Raw genomic sequence first — 19096 nt, forward strand, 5'->3', positions numbered from 1 at the left:
TCTAGGTAAAACAACTTCTGAACATATCGACGTATGTTAGTGTGCGCTTTAACAACACTTGTTCTAGAATACATCTCATTGTTCATCATGCTCGCTGAGGTATGGAGGACGAATGAATGGAATAGTTCATCTTCATTAACTGAGCTGAACGTGTGTCATATGAATGCAGAAAGAATTTAGGAAATGTTCTATTATCACAAATATGACAATATACATGGATTTGTGGATATTTGTATTCACTATATCTTAAAGATCTTAAATGTTAATATATTTCAGACTATGTGTATGCAAATATATGGGTACCGTAAATAAATAACTGTTTTTCCATTGGTTACTTTTGTGTTCACGTTTATTTAAAACACACAACTGGAATAGATACAAGAAAAGTGTGTGTGTGTGTTTGTGTGTGTGTACACACATCACATTTATTAAAGAAAAACACAAATCCCCGATAAGTTTTAATAAACATGACACACAGAACCATGGAGGAGTCATCTGGAACCCAACATGGTTCTTCAGAATGATGCCAGAGAAGAACCATTTATGGTTCCTCAAAGAACCTTTCAACCCAGGGTTCTCTAAAGAACCATTTCCTTAAAGAGTTGTTTAAAGAACCTATAAAGGTGAAATAACCATTTTTTAGGGTTGTTAAAGCCACCGTTTCTGGTTCCATATCAAACCAGGGTTCTTTAAAGAACCATTCCCTGAAGGAGTTCTTTAAAGAACCGATAATGATTCCTCAAACGAGAAAAATGGTTCTTCAGTAGGTGATGGTTCTCCGTAGAACCACAAAGTGTTTTAAGAACCATTAAGAACCATTAAGAACCCGTCTCCTGTGACAGCATCGTCCACCAGGTGTCACCATGTCTCGCTTCTCTGAGTCCCGATGACCTTCAGAGCCTAAAGGTCGAGGGTCACAGCAGTCCAACTTGATACAACTTCATATAACTTGTGTGTGCGTGTGTTTGTGTGTGTGAGTGTGCTTGTCTGTGTGTGTGTGTGTCTGCTTGTCTGTGTGTGTGTGTGTGAGTGTGCTTGTCTGTCTGTGTGTGTGTGTGTCTGCTTGTCTGTCTGTGTGTGTGTGAGTGTGTATGTGTGTGTGTGTGTGTGAGTCTGCTTGTCTGTGTGTGTGTGTGTCTGTGTGTGAGTCTGCTTGTCTGTGTGTGTGTGTGTGTGAGTCTGCTTGTCTGTGTGTGTGTGTGTGTGTGTTCACATGATGACGGTGTGACACAACCACTCTCTCTCGTGTCGTGTCTCTTTCCAGCTGACTGGAGATGAAGTATGAGGCAACGCCGGGGAAGGTGGTGTGGAGGAGGGGAGGGGGGGGGGCACTGGGGAAACCCCGCTCCGGGTTGAGGCTTCTGTGGGCCTCCACCTGACGCTGCATTCAGTGAGCGCACACAAAGTAGGAAATTCCCCTTCCTCATCTCGACTGATCCAACAAAGGAAGTATGTGCTGGGTGTGGAGGAACTGAGTGTGTGTGTTGGGTTGTGTGTGTGTGTGTGGGTGGTGTGCGTGTGTGTGTTTGTTTGTGTCTGTCTGTGTGTGTGTGTGTGTCTGTGTGTGTGTCTCTGTGTGTGTGTGTTTGTCTGTCTGTGTGTGTGTGTCTCTGTGTTTGTCTGTCTGTGTGTGTCTCTGTGTGTGTCTGTGTGTCTCTGTGTGTGTCTGTGTGTGTCTTTGTGTGTGTGTGTGTGTGTGTTACTGACCTGGTTTCCTGTTGTTTGTCTCAACTTTCTGATGATTTAATTCTTAAAGAGACAACAACTTGTGATTTTTAAATTTAATTTTAATTAAATTCATGTTCACAAGTATTTATATAAATATAAATATATATATAAATAAAAATATAAATGATCTTTAACACTTAATCCCAACAATTTAAATATAAATAAATACAAATAAATACATACAGTTTTTTGTTGTCACATAAATAATGTACAAAAAGGGAAAAAAATATAAACGAATATCGCAAACTGTTACAGTTCATAGTATTGTTGTTGTTGTTGTTGATCCGCTACCCGCTTCATCTCCATGGAGACGTAACCCTCTCTGATCATCACCATGAGATGAATAATAACACACAAATGATTAGAACATACTTAAAGAGACGCCATCAGAGCGCGAACACGCCGAAGAAGGTGCGTCCGTCCTCGGCCTCCAGCGCCGCCAGCTGATTGGTCTCCGTCCACAGCGTGTCGCCGCGGCGCAGCTGGAAGGCGGCGCCCAGGTAGATGGCGTTGTACCAGCCCTGGCCCTCCTCCCGGGCGCCGCCGCTCTGACACGCCGACCTCACGGCGTTCATCAGCGACGCCTTCCGACCCAGGGAGTCCGAGTAGCGCCAGATCCGGTGGCTGAGGGGCGCGTGGCGTCTTCTTCCCGCCGTCACCGCCTCCTCCTCCTCCTCTTCCTCGCCGCCGCCACCGCCGCACGCCAACCTGAAGGACGCCTGGCTGTAGATGAAGTAGAGGCCGGTCTGAGGGACCACGATGCGGTTGTCGGCCACCAGGAAGCCGCCCTGGGCGAACGCCTGGCCCTGGCCGCTGTGCCACTGCAGCCGGCCGCGCAGACTCTCGCAGTCGTCCTCGCAGCTGCCTGAAAGCCAAGGAAGAAGAAGAAGAAGGTTAGTCACCGCCTTCCCTCTCTCTCTCTCTCTCTGCAGCTCGTGGAGGTTTACAGAACTTGGCCACGCCCCCAACGGAGCTCATTTCCTGCATTGAGCCCAACACCTGTTCTCTGTCTCCACCTCCCCCCAAACCTGTTGTTCCCAACACATCCTTCTCTCTCTTTCATCCCTCCACCCCTCGACCTCCATCCCTCCATCCCTCCATTCCTTACCCCTTGACCTCTATCCCTACATCCCTTACCCCTCGACCGCCATCCCTCCATCCCTCCATTCCTTACCCCTTGACCTCTATCCCTACATCCCTTACCCCTCGACCGCCATCCTTCCATCCCTACATTCTTCCATCCCTACATCCCTCCATCCCTTACACCTCAACCTCCATCCCTCCATCCCTCTCTTCCTTCCCCCTTGACCCCTCTCCCGTTTCATAACTTTTGCCATATCCTCTTCATAACTCATATCTCTGCCTGCGTGCTCGTTGTTAGTGAACAGAGGACGAGTCTCTTCAGGGTCTCTTCAGAGTCTCTTCAGGGTCTCTTCAGAGTCTCTTCAGAGTCTCTTCAGGGTCTCTTCAGGGTCTCTTTAGAGTCTCTTCAGGGTCTCTTTAGAGTCTCTTCAGAGTCTCTTCAGAGTCTCTTCAGGGTCTCTTTAGAGTCTCTTCAGAGACTCTTCAGAGTCTCTTTAGAGTCACTTCAGGGTCTCTTTAGAGTCTCTTCAGAGTCTCTTCAGGGTCTCTTTAGAGTCTCTTCAGAGACTCTTCAGAGTCTCTTTAGAGTCTCTTTAGGGTCTCTTTAGAGTCTCTTTAGAGTCTCTTCAGGGTCTCTTTGGAGTCTCTTTAGAGTCTCTTCAGAGTCTCTTCAGGGTCTCTTTAGAGTCTCTTCAGAGTCTCTTTAGAGTCTCTTCAGGGTCTGTTCAGAGTCTCTTCAGGGTCTCTTCAGGTGCGCGATGACTCGTGGCGACTCACCCTCTAGGTGGATGGCGGCCTTGGCCTTGCTGCTGATGCTCCTCAGGGTGCTGTGAGGGTCTGTTCTCCCGGTGTCGTTCTTCACGAGCGCCTCCGTGTGTCCTGGTTGAGTCTGACGGAGGGAAAGAGAAACCCATCGATGTAGACGTCCGCTCGGTTTCTACGGTAACAACACCATGCTATAGAAGAGAGGCGGTGCCTGTACCTTTAAATGTGTCTTTGCACTCCAGTGCCAGGCGAGCAGCAGGACCCCCCCCAGGCAAAGGGCCGCCACGGAGAGCCCCCCGGCCACCTTCCACACTGGCCCCGTGGAGGACTTCTTCTCCACCAGCACCACCACCCTGTTCCCAAAGCCCGTCTCCATGTCGCCCGGCGCTGCTGCGTAGGCCACCATGCTGACTGAGTGTGTGTGTGTGTGTGTGTGCGCGTGTGTGTTGCCGTGGTTGCTCAGAGTGAACTCTCTGCTCAGAGCTCGTCGTATTTATGTTCCTGCCGATGGGAAACTCCGGTGATGTCATCACCGGGTAAGCGGAGACGAGAGGCAGCGGCGCAGAGGGAAGTCTCCCCGGCCACGCCGGACTTTCAGGGAGTCGTGGTTTCAGGATGGGAAAGTGGTCGCTCTTTTCTTGGGTTTTTTGTGAAAAATGTGTTGTGACATAACCACACACACACACACACACACACACACACACACTGAGACAAACACACAAACATGTGGAGCCGCCCGCAGAATGTAGTCTGTGTGTGTGACTGCTGAGCTTCACACAGCTGCAGCCGCAGACTAGATGCTTGGGGATGCCACAGAAATGTGTGTGTGTGTGTGTGTGTGTGTGTGTGTGTGGTATAAACTGTTCACCTGTTCCTCACACACTCTGGTGAGAGTTTACTTTATGAACTCCTGTGTAGCCTTAAAGCACAAGCGAGTTGTTGTCAGTACAGGTGTGTGTGTGTGTGTGTGTGCTTGTGTGTGTGTGTTTTACACAAACAAAGCAGAGTCTAAACTCCACGTTATATTCAGCTGCTTCACACATGTGATTTACAACATGTTCCAATATATATTTCAATGTTCACATGAGGTTCATGTAAAATATCCCAAACACATCTGACTGCATTACCCCAACAACTACAGATTTACAATAAAAGACACATTAATAAAAGATATGCTCAAATAGATCGATATCTTTTTTCCAGGATGACGTCATCGCTTAAAAACACAAGTTAAATCTATTTCGGTCTCGAAAGAGAAAAACGTGTTCCGGCTGGTCTCCTGCTGCAGGGCGGTGATGCAACTCCACCCCCCCCCCCCCCCCCTCTCTGACGGGTCGCACCGGCCACGGTTCCCCTTTTCACTTCACTTCCTGCGTTGGGCTTTTCCTCGCACGGAGATGTCCACTCGGTTCTGTTTTCATCTTCAAGTGTGTGTGCGTGTTATTTTTAGCATCACACACACACACACACACTTATTATCTCTTTTACTTTCCCTCCGCATTGCAATGCCTGTGTGTGTGTGTGTCTGTGTTTGCTCAGCGGCTTTGAGGAAGTTCTGTGTGTCTGTTTGTGGAAACTTGCCAGCTACATATTAACATTGTGTTTTTTTTCTTTCCAGTGTGTGTTTCCTCGTGTGAGAAATTCATTCCGACCACGCAAAAAAACACACCTCCGAAGATGTGGCCGGATGACATCATCGTCGTCATCGAATAGATGATTTGCTTCTTCACCTCCACCTCTTGGTTATTCCTGAGAAGATTCCTCCAATTGAAGTACATGGTTATGATGTCACGTGACCTCAAACTTCAATAAACTCATAAACGAGTCACAATAAAAAACAAAAAATTATCCATAAGGAAATTATGATTTTAATATTTAAGGAGATTCTATCTTCCCTACTTTAAATTGTAATAATAATATTAACTTTATTTATATCGCACAAAAAAATAACACGATTCCCCTCAAGGAAATTCTGATTTCCATATTTAAGGAGAGTCTATTTTTTACCCTTTTAATAATAATAATAATAATTACTTTATTTATATAGAACAACAAAATAAACCTGATTACCTTCAAGGAAATTCTGATTTAAGGAGTCTATATTTCACCCTTTTAATAATAATAATAGTAATAATAATAAAAATAAACTTTAATTATATAGAACACAAATATAAACACGATTCCCTTCAAGGAAATTCAGATTTAAGGAGAGTCTATATTTCAGCCGTTTAATAATAATAATAATAATGATAATAATAATAATAATAACTTTATTTATATAGCAACGTTTTGGCTGTAATGGTTGTACCCGTGTCCTCGTATTGTATTTTATTTTATATATTGTTGTTGTATTTGTTTTTATTGTTTTATGGCCTCATGAGTCTGGAATAAATACATATATCACCTTTAAAAACAGAGTTTACTAAATGCTCTTCAGAGAATCAAGCCAAAACAAATGGAAAGGCGAAACCCTAAATAAAGAACAACAGACAAACTAAATGAGAGGAACCACAGAACCGCATGAAAGGACGACATCACTGAAAAGCTGTTCTGTAAAAATGTGATTTATATGTCACTTTATTTTAAGTTAGACAATTCCTGGACGGGAGGATTCCTAACAGAAGAAGTTTGTGTCTTTGTGAAACGTCTCACAGTCTGACACATTAAATGAACATTTTAAAGGAGCTGCATAAGCAACATGTTCCATGAACAACAACAAGGGGAACACCGCAACCAGGAAATGAGAGAAATGGGTCATCGTCAGCGAGTCAGCCGACTCTTATGAAGCTTCCCTCTCCGGTCCTCACACAACCAATATTAATAATCAAAACAAAAGAACCACCATCGTCTGAATGTGCGCACTGCACATGTCTCAAAGAACCTTCAAAACTAGGGTTCTTTAAAGAACCATTTCCTTAAAGAGTTCTTCAAATAACCTATAAAGGTGCCTCAAAGAACCTTCAAAACATAGTTCTTTAAGGCACCATTTGTGGTTCCACAAAGAACCTTTCAAACCAGGGTTCTTTAAGGCCCCATTTATGGTTCCTCAAAGAACCTTTCAAACCAGGGTTCTCTAAAGAACCCTGCCCTTAAAGAGTTCTTCAAAGAACCTATAAAGGTGCCTCAAAGAACCTTCAAAACATGGTTCTTTAAGGCCCCATTTATGGTTCCTCAAAGAACCTTTCAAACCAGGGTTCTCTAAAGAACCCTGTCCTTAAAGAGTTCTTCAAAGAACCTATAAAGGTGCCTCAAAGAACATTCAAAACATGGTTCTTTAAGGCACCATTTCTGATTCCACGAAGAACCTTTCAAACCAGGGTTCTGTCAAGAACCATGTCCTTAAAGAGTTCTTCAAAGAACCTATAAACGTGTCTCAAAGAACCTTTAAAAAATGGTTCTTTAAGGCCCTATTTATGGTTCCTCAAAGAACCTTTCAAACTAGGGTTCTTTAGAGAACCATGTCCATAAATAGTTCTTCAACGAACCTCTAAATGGTTCATCAGTAGGTGATGGTTCTTCTAGAACCACAAAGCCTTTTAAAGAACCCTTAAGGAACCATTCACTGTGTGTACGATCTGTTGAACCTCTTCACACACACACACACACACACACACACACACACACACACACACACACACACTGTTCCCAGTCAGAGGTCGTGTGTCAGGCGTAACTCTCTGACTCCCACTGGATTCCTCCAACACAGTCAGCTCTGTTCATGGGGCTGCACACCTGTAACTGAAGCTCTACCTGGGCAGCCTTCCTTCATCATCGCTTCTCTCCTCATCACTTCTCTCCTCATCGCTTCTCTCCTCATCGCTTCTCTCCTCATCACTTCTCTCCTCATCGCACGGTGGCACATTCCCCACATTTAACTCCCCCATATCTGGATTAAAAATAATGGAAAGAATCCCTCTTTTAATATAAATGTATATAAATAATAGAGAAAAATTCCTCTTTTCATAAAAATGTGATATAAATAAGAGACAAAAATCCCTTTTTTCATATGAATTGTATATACATAATAGAATAAATTCCTCTTTAAATATCAATTTCTATAAGTCATCGAGAAAATTACTCTTTTCATATTAATTGGATATAAATAATAGAGAAAAATCCTTCTTTTAATATAAATTTGATATAAATAACAGAAAAATCCTTCTTTTAATATAGATTTGATATAAATAACAGAAAAATCCTTCTTTTAATATAAATTTGACATAAATAACAGAAAAATCCTTCTTTTCATATAAATTTGATATACATAATAGAAAAATCCTCTCGGATTGCATCATGAAATCCTAGGATTGTGCACAGTGGAGCGCCTCCACAATGTAGACAAAGATTACATAATTGGGGAGGAGGAGGGAGGGGAGGATGGAGGCAAGAAAGGTGGGAGACAGGAAGTGTAGGAAGGAAGGAACAAGATGTCGTGTTCATGCCACGAGTTTCATTTTCAGATGTGTGCGGTGACGCCATCACAGGTGGCAGTTCTTTGAGGACGTTTTGTTTTCCCTCTCCGGTGTTGCCGTGTGAGATAGATGTCGATGTGGAAAAGATCCGTCTGCCAGGATGCCTCGGGCTCGAGGAAATTCAGGATTCGATGAATTAAAGTTAAACAATATTTAACGTGCAAAAAATAGACAATTATCATTCAGAAAAAAACTCTCCGTCTCACCTCCTCTTCATTTAGACTCAGTCGCTCCTCGAGCCGCTCAGCCGTCAGTCATTCATCAGTTTGAACAACGCAACACTTTGGAGGGGTCAAACCTCACACATCCAGGTCATTTAGACAGGAAGTTCCTTCAAAATAAAATGTATGACGTTGCCTTCAAAATAAAGGTAACGTCTCGGATTTCAACCAGCATCCATTTTTTATTTCTCATCTCTTAAACAATAAACTAACATTCATTCCCACATCAGACAGATACTGAACTAAACTAAACTGAACTGAACTAAACTAAACTGAACTAAACTGAACTGAACTAAACTGAACTGAACTAAACTGAACTAAACTAAACTGAACTGAACTGAACTAAACTGAACTGAACTAAACTAATCTGAACTAAACTAAACTGAACTCAACTAAACTAAACTAAACTGAACTGAACTAAACTAAACTGAACTAAACTAAACTAATCTAAACTGAACTGAACTGAACTAAATAAACTAAACTGAACTAAACTAAACTGAAATAAACTGAACTGAACTAAACTAAACTGAACTGAACTAAACTAAACTAAACTGAACTAAACTGAACTAAACTAAACTGAACTGAACTGAACTAAACTGAACTGAACTGAACTGAACTAAACTGAACTGAACTGAACTAAACTAAACTAAACTGAACTAAACTGAACTGAACTGAACTAAACTAAACTAAACTGAACTAAACTGAACTGAACTGAACTGAACTAAACTGAACTGAACTGAACTGAACTGAACTAAACTAATCTGAACTGAACTAAACTGAACTAAACTAAACTGAACTGAACTAAACTAAACTAATCTGAACTGAACTGGGCGTGAGGTTTGACCTTCAGGTGCTTCCGCCGCCCCTGGCCTCCAGACCTCCAGCTCCAGGAAGCTTCACCGATTGGCTGCTTCACCTCCTCGTGGAAACCCAACAGATAAGAAACCATTGTTATCCCAATCTGGCGTTTTTATTCATTTTAATTCCTATTATTCCCATTATTAAAGCCCCATTCAGACACAGCAGCATATAGGAATACATTACACATACGATGTGAAGAGAACATCCAACAAAAGGGTTTAAAACACAATAAAAAGCACAAGTGAGGACAAGCATGTGTGAAAAAACATCAATAAATAAGTGATGCATCTCATTTGTTGACGAGCCACAGTAAATAACATGTTATTCAAGCGCTGGTTTAAGTGAGCTCAGCTTCAAGAATTCAGGAAGGAAACTAGAAAACGTTGTTGCTCTTTGTGTAACTTTAGGATTTAAACCACCACCAACACAATTTGGGCACAGGGGAGATTCCTGCCTTTGACCTTTGAGAATAAACCACTTCTGTTCTAAAGTTTCCCGTCTGCTGCGGGTGTTTCAGCAGACGTAGTTGGGGATCCCAGCGGAGCTCCTGGGGAGGCCGGAAGCCTTTTAGACGAAGGGGTCGTCTCAGACCCAGCTCCACTTCTCTGATCTCAAGAGTCCGGCGTTGCACAAAGTCCACCTGTGTTCGTCAATTCCTCCGACGGCTGTTGATCTTTTTGTTTGTTTGTTTGTTTTTGTTTGTGCCGTCAGATGAGAGTCACTTCATCCACGAGTATTCCTCCTTCCTCACTCTGGAAAATCTCAAGTTACAGCTGAAAAAAATCCTCCATTTGTAAACACTTTCCCCTGGTGGTGAATCACATGATGGACAGTTGATTCAACAACACACACACACACACACACACACACACATGTGAGTGTCTAAAGCTGCAATTACGCAAGCCAAACAAATATACAGAAACAAACCCAGTGGAATACAGGAAGCTCAGCTCGCGTCTTCATAATGAAAGAAGAACGATTCTGATTTTAAGATGAATATTATATTCCATTTCTTCTCAGATGCCCCTGAAGGCGACGCACTTTCCCACCGCCGCATTTATGCAACATGCGTGTGAACATTCTAAGAAAGTAAATATTGTTTTGCTTTCATAGAAAAATATTGAACACTTTTTAACACTACAACTTGCAAAGGAGGCTTTGTGAAAATATATAAAAGTAAGCGCTCTTTTTTTTCAAATAAGCATTTTTCCAAAATAAAATAAATGTTTTCAAATGTGCGTTTTTCCAAAATAAAAGGTTTTCAAAAATTAATTAAAAAAAAGAAAAAATATATATTTTTATGTTTCCGTTTTGAAAAATAAAATGCATTTTTCAAATATGCATTAATAAAAAAAATGAATTAAATAAGTACGCTCTCTGGCAGTAATTGTAGAAATGCCTGGAATAATGACAATAACATCACAGCAGAAAAGAACCTCTTGCGCGCGAACAAATGCCATCGTGTTCCACTGACCTCCCTCACACGACACTTAACGTGTTTTATCATCCCGGCTCCACCTTGTTTATGGTTTGATTACGTTACTTTTCGTTACTTTTTTTGGGCTGAACCCAACACACGGGTGTTTCTGTGTGAAGCTCACAACGCGTCGTCACGCGTCCCGGCTGAGAAGCCCGGCAGAACAATCCCCGCAGGACTACAAAGGCACGAGAGAACAAAGGATCGGGTGTTGTGGAAAATGTGCGAGGAAGTGTGCAGCCCAGGATATACCTGTTGGAGGTGAAGTCTTAACCCGGCCCTTGAAGCGGCCCAGGTGTGTCCACAGGTCCCAACACATGTTCAAGTGAATCCTTTTCATAAAGCCACGACACAGCAGAGTAAAGAGTGGGACCCATCCTGAGATCAAATGATGTGAGTCAGTGTTCAGGGGTTCTTTTGTGAGGATTCATTAACTTGTTCCCAGAACAGTGAAGCTTTATTATAAAGTCACTCAGATGTTTAGTGATCAGGAGAGAGATAGAATCAGAGCTCTGGATTGCAGGCGAAACACCTCAATAAAGACTTGATTTATTACAACAACAAGTTAAATATAGACACAGATACATTCATTGTTCCCAGAGGACGAGTCCCACCCACTCGGTTGATCCCCAGGCTCTTCCTGTCGCACCACTATGAGGTAACCGCTTGGTAGTTTTTGTCAGTTAAATTACAACAATTAGATGTGTCGTCATCAAATGTGTAAAAACACATTCATGTTCCTCTCAGGACACAGGTGTCAAACACAAGGCCCGCCACCTCATTGTATGTGGCCCCTGACGGCTTGAAAAGACGTACGATCACCTTTTCTTAAAGAAATTCAAGAAAACTATCCCGTGCTTTTATTTTGAAGGTTTCAAATCTTCTTATGTACCATATTTCTACACTTGAATGAACAATAACAAACGCAAAGAGAGTTATTTAACAATATGTTGGAGTAGTTTATACGTCTATATGTTTCAGTGACACGCTGGTGCATGGTGGTGTCGTGGCTAGCACTGTCGCCTCACAGCAAGAGGGCCGTGGGTTCAATTCCCGGTCGAGGCGGTCCTTCTGTGTGCAGCATGTTCTCCCCGTGGCAGTGTGGGTTCCCTCCGGGTTCTCCGGCTTCCTCCCACAAAGACATGCAGTCAGGTTAATTGATGTCTAAATGTCCCATAGGTGTGAATGTGAGAGTGAATGGTTGTCTGTCTCTATGTGTGCCCTGAGATGACCTCTGACCTGTCCAGGTGTCCCCTGCCTTCGCCCTGTGTCAGCTGGGATCGGCTCCAGCGCCCCGCGACCCTAATGAGGATGATGAAGCGGTATTGATGATGGATGGATGGATGTTTCAGTGACAACCCTTGGAGGGCGGCCATGACGCTGGTGTGTCCCCCGGGGACCAGGAGTCTGACACCTTATGTAATAACAACTTTACCTTATGTAACAACAACTTTAGTGACCCTTGAACTCTTTGACTGTATTTAACCACATAACTGATATTCACATCAGCCCCTATGGGCTAACCAGCTAACATTAGCATGCTAACCAGCAAATGTTAGCATGCTAACACACTAAAGCTAAGCTCATGAACAGGGTAAACGTCCTACCTCATGTAATACTTTACCCAACACGTAACTTTAAATTGAGAGCATGCCACAGACGCTAGCTTTACTTTAAGAGTACAGAGACTTGATATGGATGTACACTACTTTACGTGTTCCCTGGTTTATGTTTTTTGGGCAATATAGAGGTTATATTGCACCACTGTGCTTAAGAAAAGAGCAGCTAGCATTGCTGTGGCCTCCTGTGGTTGTCCTGCATAAAGAAGTACAAACATGTGACCTATTTACTGGTCATCACCTCTTCAATTGGGGTGAAAGGGGTTCGAGGCTCATGGGCTTTTTTTTAAAGGTTTTAATATCGTCTGAATGGAGTAATCCGGTTCAGCTCAGCAAATAAATCACAATCAAGCTGCTTACAATCGACGAATAAACAGGGAACTGCTGAGTGTTTTCTGGCCGGAGCAACATCAGCAGCTTAATGAGTGCGTAGCAGCGCCGCAGTGCTACAGTCAGACACGCCGTTAGCATCGTGTGCGACCGCTTTATGTGCACTCAGCAAACGTTTCGGCTCTTATTGCATCAGAGGGACCGAGGGGCCGCCGCCGAGGAGTCCGATCAGAGGGCCACAGAGTCCACATGCGCTGCAGAGGGGAAAGTGTGACTGATGTTGCACCAAATATGTGACTTCCTGTTCTGCACCTGTTGCTCAACGCAACTCCTAACTAGACTGGGCACTCGGTAGAGCGCATACCTTCGCAGATCACAAGATTGGGCATTGAATTATGAACATGTTGGCATTAGTTGCATGCCAATTGGATACGAATTGACCGTGCTATGGTAAAAAGAAGATTTTGACCTTTCCATGACCTTGACCTTGACCGTTGACCCGATTGATCCCAAAATCTAATCAAATGGTCCCCGTATAATAACTAATTATCCCACTAAATTTCATGCGATTCGGTTTAATACTTTTTGAGTTATGCGAGTAACACGCATACAAATAAATAAATAAATAAATACATGTCGATCAAAACATAACCTTCCGCATTTTCAATGCGAAGGTAATTATAGGTGTGCGGCGTCACGTAATGTGCATTAGGGTGTGTGTTATGTTATGTTATGTTAAGCCTTTGTATTCCTCTCGGAACATAGGCCATTGATGAATTGTTTCCACCCTCGTCTGTCCTGAGCCACCCTCTCCAGCTGTTTCCACGTCAGCCCCTTCTTCTTGAATTCCTGCTCTGTGCTCCTTCTCCAGGTGTTTTTGGGTCGTCCTCGACCCCGTTTGCCTTGTGGGTTCCATGTCAGTGCCTGTTTTGTTATTGCTGTTGTGTTTCTTCGTAGTGTGTGTCCAATCCAGCTCCATATCTACTGTTTCTTGTTTTGTGCATTCCCAGAGGTTGATGTTGCTAATTGTGTTTGGCCAGAAGACTCCCAGGATGCGTCTTAGACAGTGGTTTATGAAGGTTTGTAGTTTGTTTGTGATGTTAGTGGTAGTTCTCCAGGTTTCGGAGCCATAGAGCAGCACGGTTTTGACGTTGGAGTTGAAGATTTGAAGCTTCGTCTTGAGGGAGATGTTTTTACTTTTCCAAATTTTGTTTAAGATATTAAATGCTGTTCTTGCTTTCCCAATTCTTGTCTTCACGTCATCCTCTGTCCCACCATCAACAGCTATCACACTTCCCAGGTAGGTGAATTTGTTGACATCTTCCAGCATCTGGTCCCCGATGGTTATTGGGTCTGTGTTCTTGGTGTTTATCCGCATTACTTTGGTTTTTGGTCCATTTATTTTGAATCCAAGTCCAGCTGCTGTTTTTTCTAGCAGTTCGGATTTGTCCTGCATCTGTTGGTGGCTATGGGAGAGTAGTGCGATGTCATCCGCAAAGTTGAGGTCCTCCAGATGTTCTGTTAGACTCCACTGGATGCCAGTCTTTTTATTGTGGGTTGATTGTGCCATGATCCAGTCAATGCACAGAAGGAAGAGGAAAGGGGAAAGCAGGCAGCCCTGTTTCACGCCAGTGAGTACCTACTTTGAATTTTTCTTGTGCGCATCCCTGGAAGAGTACATTGCATTGCATGTCCCAGTACATGTTCTTAATGATGTTGGTATACTTTGGGGGGATTCCATAGTGTGCCATGAGTTTCCATAGCATTTCACAGTCTACACTGTCAAATGCTTTTTCAAAGTCTATGAAATTGACATGAACAGGTGTTCGCCATTCTATAGACGGCTCAATGATGATCCTGAGGCTAGCAATTTGGTCGGTGCACGATCTTTTATTTCTGAAACCAGCTTGGTTTTCTCTCAGTTCATCATCAACCCCCTTACGCAGTCTCTCCAAGATTATGCGGCTGAACACTTTGCCTGGTGTTGATAGCAACATGATCCCTCGGTAGCTGTTGCAATCCCTGAGGTTTCCTTTCTTTGGTATGACAGCAATGAGCCCGTCCTTCCAGTCTGTTGGTATGTTTCCTTCTTCCAACCATATGGTCTTTATTAGCTGGTGGAGCATGGTGGTTGAGGTGTCGAGATCTGCTTGTAGAGCCTCTGATGGGATGTCATCTGGCCCTGCTGCTTTACCACGTCGCAATTCCTTGATGGCCTTCCTCACCTCAGATCTTGTTGGGGGGCCGCAGTTGATGTCCAGCGTGTGTGTGGCTGGTGGGATCTCTACCTTTTGGGCAGGGGGCTGTCTGTTGAGCAGCTCCTTAAAGTGTTCTGTCCACCTTCGATGTTGTTCTTCTTTGGTGGTGAGGAGTCGTCCCTGTTTGTCCCTGATCTGGGTGTTTGTCTGTCTAAACTTGCCAGCTAGTTTCTTGGTGGTCATGTAGAGTTCTTTGATGTTGTTTTTTTCAGCTGCTTCCTCTGCTTCCCGTGCCAAATTCTCAATGTAATTCCGCTTGTCACATTTTGCACTTTTCTTCACTTCTTTATTTGCTGTTTCATATTCTTTGTGAGCTGCTGCCTTTTTTGCTCGGGTTTTGCTTTTGTTTAGAGTGTCTTTTTTTGTCCTCCTTTCTTCAATTTTCTTCAGTGTGTTTGTTGACAACCAAGGTTTATGGTTTGTTGCTTTTCTCCCCACTACTTCTAGGCACGCCTCCTTCCAAATGTGTTTCAGGTTGCTCCAGTGCTCTTCCACTGATTTGTGCTGTTCTTCTTGCAGGGCTTGGAACCTGTTCTGTAAGGTGGTTTGGTACAGTTCAGTTGTTCCTATGTCCTGGAAGAGCTGGGTGTTGAACTTTGTTCTTGTGTTGGTGGGGTTGTTGCATCGCTTCAGCTTGAGCTGGAGTTTTGCAGCCAGTAGGTGGTGGTCTGACCCAGCGTCTGCCCCCCTCTTCACACGGACATCTAGGAGAGAGCGCCTGAACTTCCTGTTTATGCATATGTGGTCGATTTGATTTTCGGTAGTGTGATCAGGTGACATCCAGGTGGCTTTGTGGATGGGTTTATGTGGAAAGACCGTCCCTCCTATGACCAGATTGTAGTCAGCACAGGTGTCTGCAAATCTCTCGCCGGAGGGTGTGTACACGAGAACAATGGGCTGGCAGCGTTTATTAACAATACGCTTGAGACTACTTTAAAGCATTCTTTGGTTTGCGTTGTAGTTTATTTTTTTTTAAGTGATGATGACGACAACGTGTTCTCAGGCTGCTTATCTGTGGAAATGGAGCGACTCCCTCATCTTCAGGGGGAGGTGGCGCCCCCCTGTGGTCAGCTAGCGGCTCTCACTACCAATAAAAAGTCAATGATTCCAAAATATATATTTTTTTATTACTCTTTTTTTATGAAAAGGTCAGCAAATTACTTTTATTCATGTATTTATTTGACTGTTGGATAAACAACAATGTCGGCGCTCTGGTTTCTGCCTCCTGGACGATTCTATTGTCATTTAGTTTATGTATCTATTGTACTTTTGTGATGTGTGACTGTACTTACTCTGTAGAGGGATGCAGGTGTGTCTACACACAGATGTAAAGGTATGTGTATTTAGTTACATATGTAGATCTCTTTGTATCTGTTTATCTATTTATTTTCCTGTTGACAATAAATATTAAAAATTGAGAATAAAGATGAAAAATTGACAATAAAGATTAAAAATTGACAACAAAAAAAAATTACAATAAAGATACCTGTCAATATTTCTAAATTTTAAAAAATACATTACAAAAATAAAATAAAATAGAGATCCGACAGGAAGTGCTACGTGTAAATGGCATTTATCTTTTTTTGATAAAATAACAATAATATTATTCACACATTACTCCCGGTGTATATGTGACATCCTGAGACTTACACAAGTGGAACTGTACGACTGAGACACAAGACTTCTGATGGCGTTCAATCCCAAAAATACATTCTGCCCACGTACCTCTGAGCCATGAGAGAAAAACCATGCAGTGTAACACCGCGGTCCAAAAAGAGCTCTGGCTTCATCAGTATTCAGTCATTCAGGTAGCGGCTGACACCGAAGCAGCTGAATATCAATGTGAATGTCATTTCCTCTCCTCCTGTGACTGCACTGACCTCAGGTGACCTCGGGTTGATTGAAATGAGAAGGGCAGCCATCACCACGATGACCGCAGTGAGCACAGCACACCTGCAGAGGACCGGGACTCCCTTCTGTTAAACACACACACATATCTGTGTAGTTTGGACTGTGGTGAAAACAAAACATTTACTTAAGTACTGTACAAAGTCCAAAGTCATCTTTATTGTCAAGTTTTCATTGTCAAGTTTTCATATTTCTTGTAATTTTTTCATCTTTGTCAAGTTTTCATTGTAAATCTTTCATCTTTTTTGTCAGTTTTTCATCTTTATATTTAATTTTTCATTGTCAATATTATTTGACAATTTGTTCATCTTTATTGTACATTTTTCATTGTACATTTTTCATCTTTGTAAATTTGTCATCTTTGTAAATTTTTCATTGTAAATCTTTCATCTTTTTTGTCAATTTTTCATCTTTATTATACATTTTTAATTGTCAATATTAAATTGTACATGTTTCATCTTTATTTTAAATTTTTCATTGTAAACTTTTCATCTTTATTATAAATTTTTTATTGTCAATATTAAATTGTAAATTGTTCATCTTTATTGTAAATTTTTCATCTTTTTCTATTTGTGGAACATACAAAAGAACAAAAGTACATTTGTTTTCTATTAATATTATTTGCTCGTGTGGTTTGGAGAGGTTCAGGTGCGACAGGTCGGTTCTAAGGCTGGAGGTGAAACCCGTTGACTGAGGGTTGACAAGATGTCAAATCATCTCTCCTCCATATGAGGTTAACGGCCTCGTTGTATTCCTGTTTTTTAAATATAGGTTTTGTTTGATTCTACAAAAAGATATTTCCCACGTTAGCAACAACAACAACACAAGCACATCTCAAGTGTTTTTATTGTTTCATCACAATGTCGTTGAAGGACCACAAACCAAAAAGTGACTTAAACTTAGATCAAAGTATTTAAACCAGAGTGATTATTGGATGTGGTTCCACAGGTATCCGTCTCCAAGTGAAGGTGTGAACAGTCCATGGCTGGGTAAATAATGAGAATAATTAAATAGAAATAGAAACCAATGCCGTGAATACTGGAGGGGCACATTCCCGCGTGTTTACTGTCGGAGGGGGATTTATAAACCTGAGCACAGGGGCTGCTCAAACATTCACTTCTTTTCAAGAAGGACCAACTTCAAATGAAAACCAAAAGTCAAATCTCATTAAATGCGGTTTAATTTTTTGGAGTTTTAAAGGAGAATGTGAACTTATTCAAAACGCTACAACAGTTCGATTCATCAGTTGATGCTTCAATCTAATATCCATCTCCAGAAACTCTCGTCTCCACTTCTTGGCCGTGTGTATGACGTCACACCAGGGACACATCTGGGCGATCTGGGCACATGCAGCGGACACACCTACGACTCCCCCCTCAGCACCGACTCCAGGTCTCCACTCTCCTTCAGCTCCTTCAGTATGTCCAGACCTCCGATCAGATCTCCTTTCACGTAGAGCTGCGGGTAGGTGGGCCAGTTGGAGTAGGTCTTGAGCCCCTGACGCACCTCCTCATCCTCCAGAATATCAAAGGTGTCATAGTCCACCCCGGTGCCGTTCAGCAGCTCCAGTGTCTGCCTGCTGAAGCCACACTTCGCAGCCCCCTTGTTGCCCTTCATGAACAGCATCACCGAGCTCTGGTTGATGATGCTCTCCAGCCGCTGCTCCGCGGTGACGGCCTTCGGGCAGGTGTTCTGCAGCTCCCCGGACTCGGCCAGCTCCTTCACGATGTCCAGTCCTCCCACCAGCTCCCCGTTGGCGTACAGCTGCGGGTAGGTGGGCCAGTCGGAGTAGGCCTTCAGGCCCTGTCGGACCTCCTCGTCGGACAGGATGTCGAAGGTGCTGAACTGGATGCCGTGCTCCTTCAGCAGGGCCACGATCTGCCGGCTGAAGCCGCAGCGGGGCTCCTGGGAGGAGCCCTTCATGAACAGCATGCAGGGCGCCGCGCCGAGCAGCGCCTTCAGCCGCCGGTTCAGGTCCGCGGCGGCGGCGACCTCCGCGCCTCCGACCGGACTCGCGGTGACCGCCAGCCGCTGCACCTTCTTAGTCAGCTCCGGAGCGTGGGCTCCGTCCATGCGGTCCACCTTCTCCCCCGCCTTGAAGAAGAGGAAAGTCGGCACTGAAGTGATCTCGTACCTCTCCGACACCTCCGGCACAGCTTCCGCCTCCAGCTTGACAAAAGTGGTGTGCGCGTGCTGCTCGGCCAGCTCGGCCATCACCTCGTTCATCTGGACACATTGAGGAGCCCACGCGGCCTGGAAGTGCACCACGGTCAGGCATTTCCCAGCTTTGGCTAGGGCATCTACAAACTGCTGATTTGTTGTCGCCTCCACGAGATTCGCCATTTTTCCTCTCTCTCTCCTTCGATCTGCGCAG

At 43.5% G+C, this 19096-nt stretch overlaps 2 protein-coding genes across 2 annotated transcripts; both read right to left on the reverse strand.

The window, feature by feature from the left end:
• Window positions 1-1870: 1870 nt before the first annotated feature.
• On the reverse strand, window positions 1871-4006 carry tnfb (tumor necrosis factor b (TNF superfamily, member 2)). Its single transcript, XM_056405985.1, has 3 exons — window positions 3794-4006; window positions 3589-3700; window positions 1871-2593 (listed from the first exon to the last, which is right to left on the reverse strand). Exons 1-3 carry the CDS (start codon window positions 3980-3982, stop codon window positions 2115-2117), a joined length of 780 nt encoding a protein of 259 aa, XP_056261960.1. The 5' UTR covers window positions 3983-4006; the 3' UTR covers window positions 1871-2114.
• A 13544-nt stretch (window positions 4007-17550) lies between these two features.
• On the reverse strand, window positions 17551-19080 carry glrx3 (glutaredoxin 3). Its single transcript, XM_056405959.1, has one exon. It carries the CDS (start codon window positions 19063-19065, stop codon window positions 18085-18087), a length of 981 nt encoding a protein of 326 aa, XP_056261934.1. The 5' UTR covers window positions 19066-19080; the 3' UTR covers window positions 17551-18084.
• Between the last annotated feature and the right edge of the window lie 16 nt (window positions 19081-19096).

Source organism: Pseudoliparis swirei, chromosome 22 (assembly GCF_029220125.1).
Source record: "Pseudoliparis swirei isolate HS2019 ecotype Mariana Trench chromosome 22, NWPU_hadal_v1, whole genome shotgun sequence".
NCBI classification, from domain to species: domain Eukaryota; kingdom Metazoa; phylum Chordata; class Actinopteri; order Perciformes; family Liparidae; genus Pseudoliparis; species Pseudoliparis swirei.

Coding starts and splice junctions, on each gene's coding strand:
- glrx3 (XM_056405959.1), bottom strand. CDS start 19,065: ATGGCGAATCTCGTGGAGGCGACAACAAATCAGCAGTTTGTAGATGCC.
- tnfb (XM_056405985.1), bottom strand. CDS start 3,982: ATGGTGGCCTACGCAGCAGCGCCGGGCGACATGGAGACGGGCTTTGGG. Junction 3,701..3,793: donor GTGCAAAGACACATTTAAAG/GTACAGGCACCG, acceptor TCCCTCCGTCAG/ACTCAACCAGGACACACGGA. Junction 2,594..3,588: donor GGCCGCCATCCACCTAGAGG/GTGAGTCGCCAC, acceptor CTTGGCTTTCAG/GCAGCTGCGAGGACGACTGC.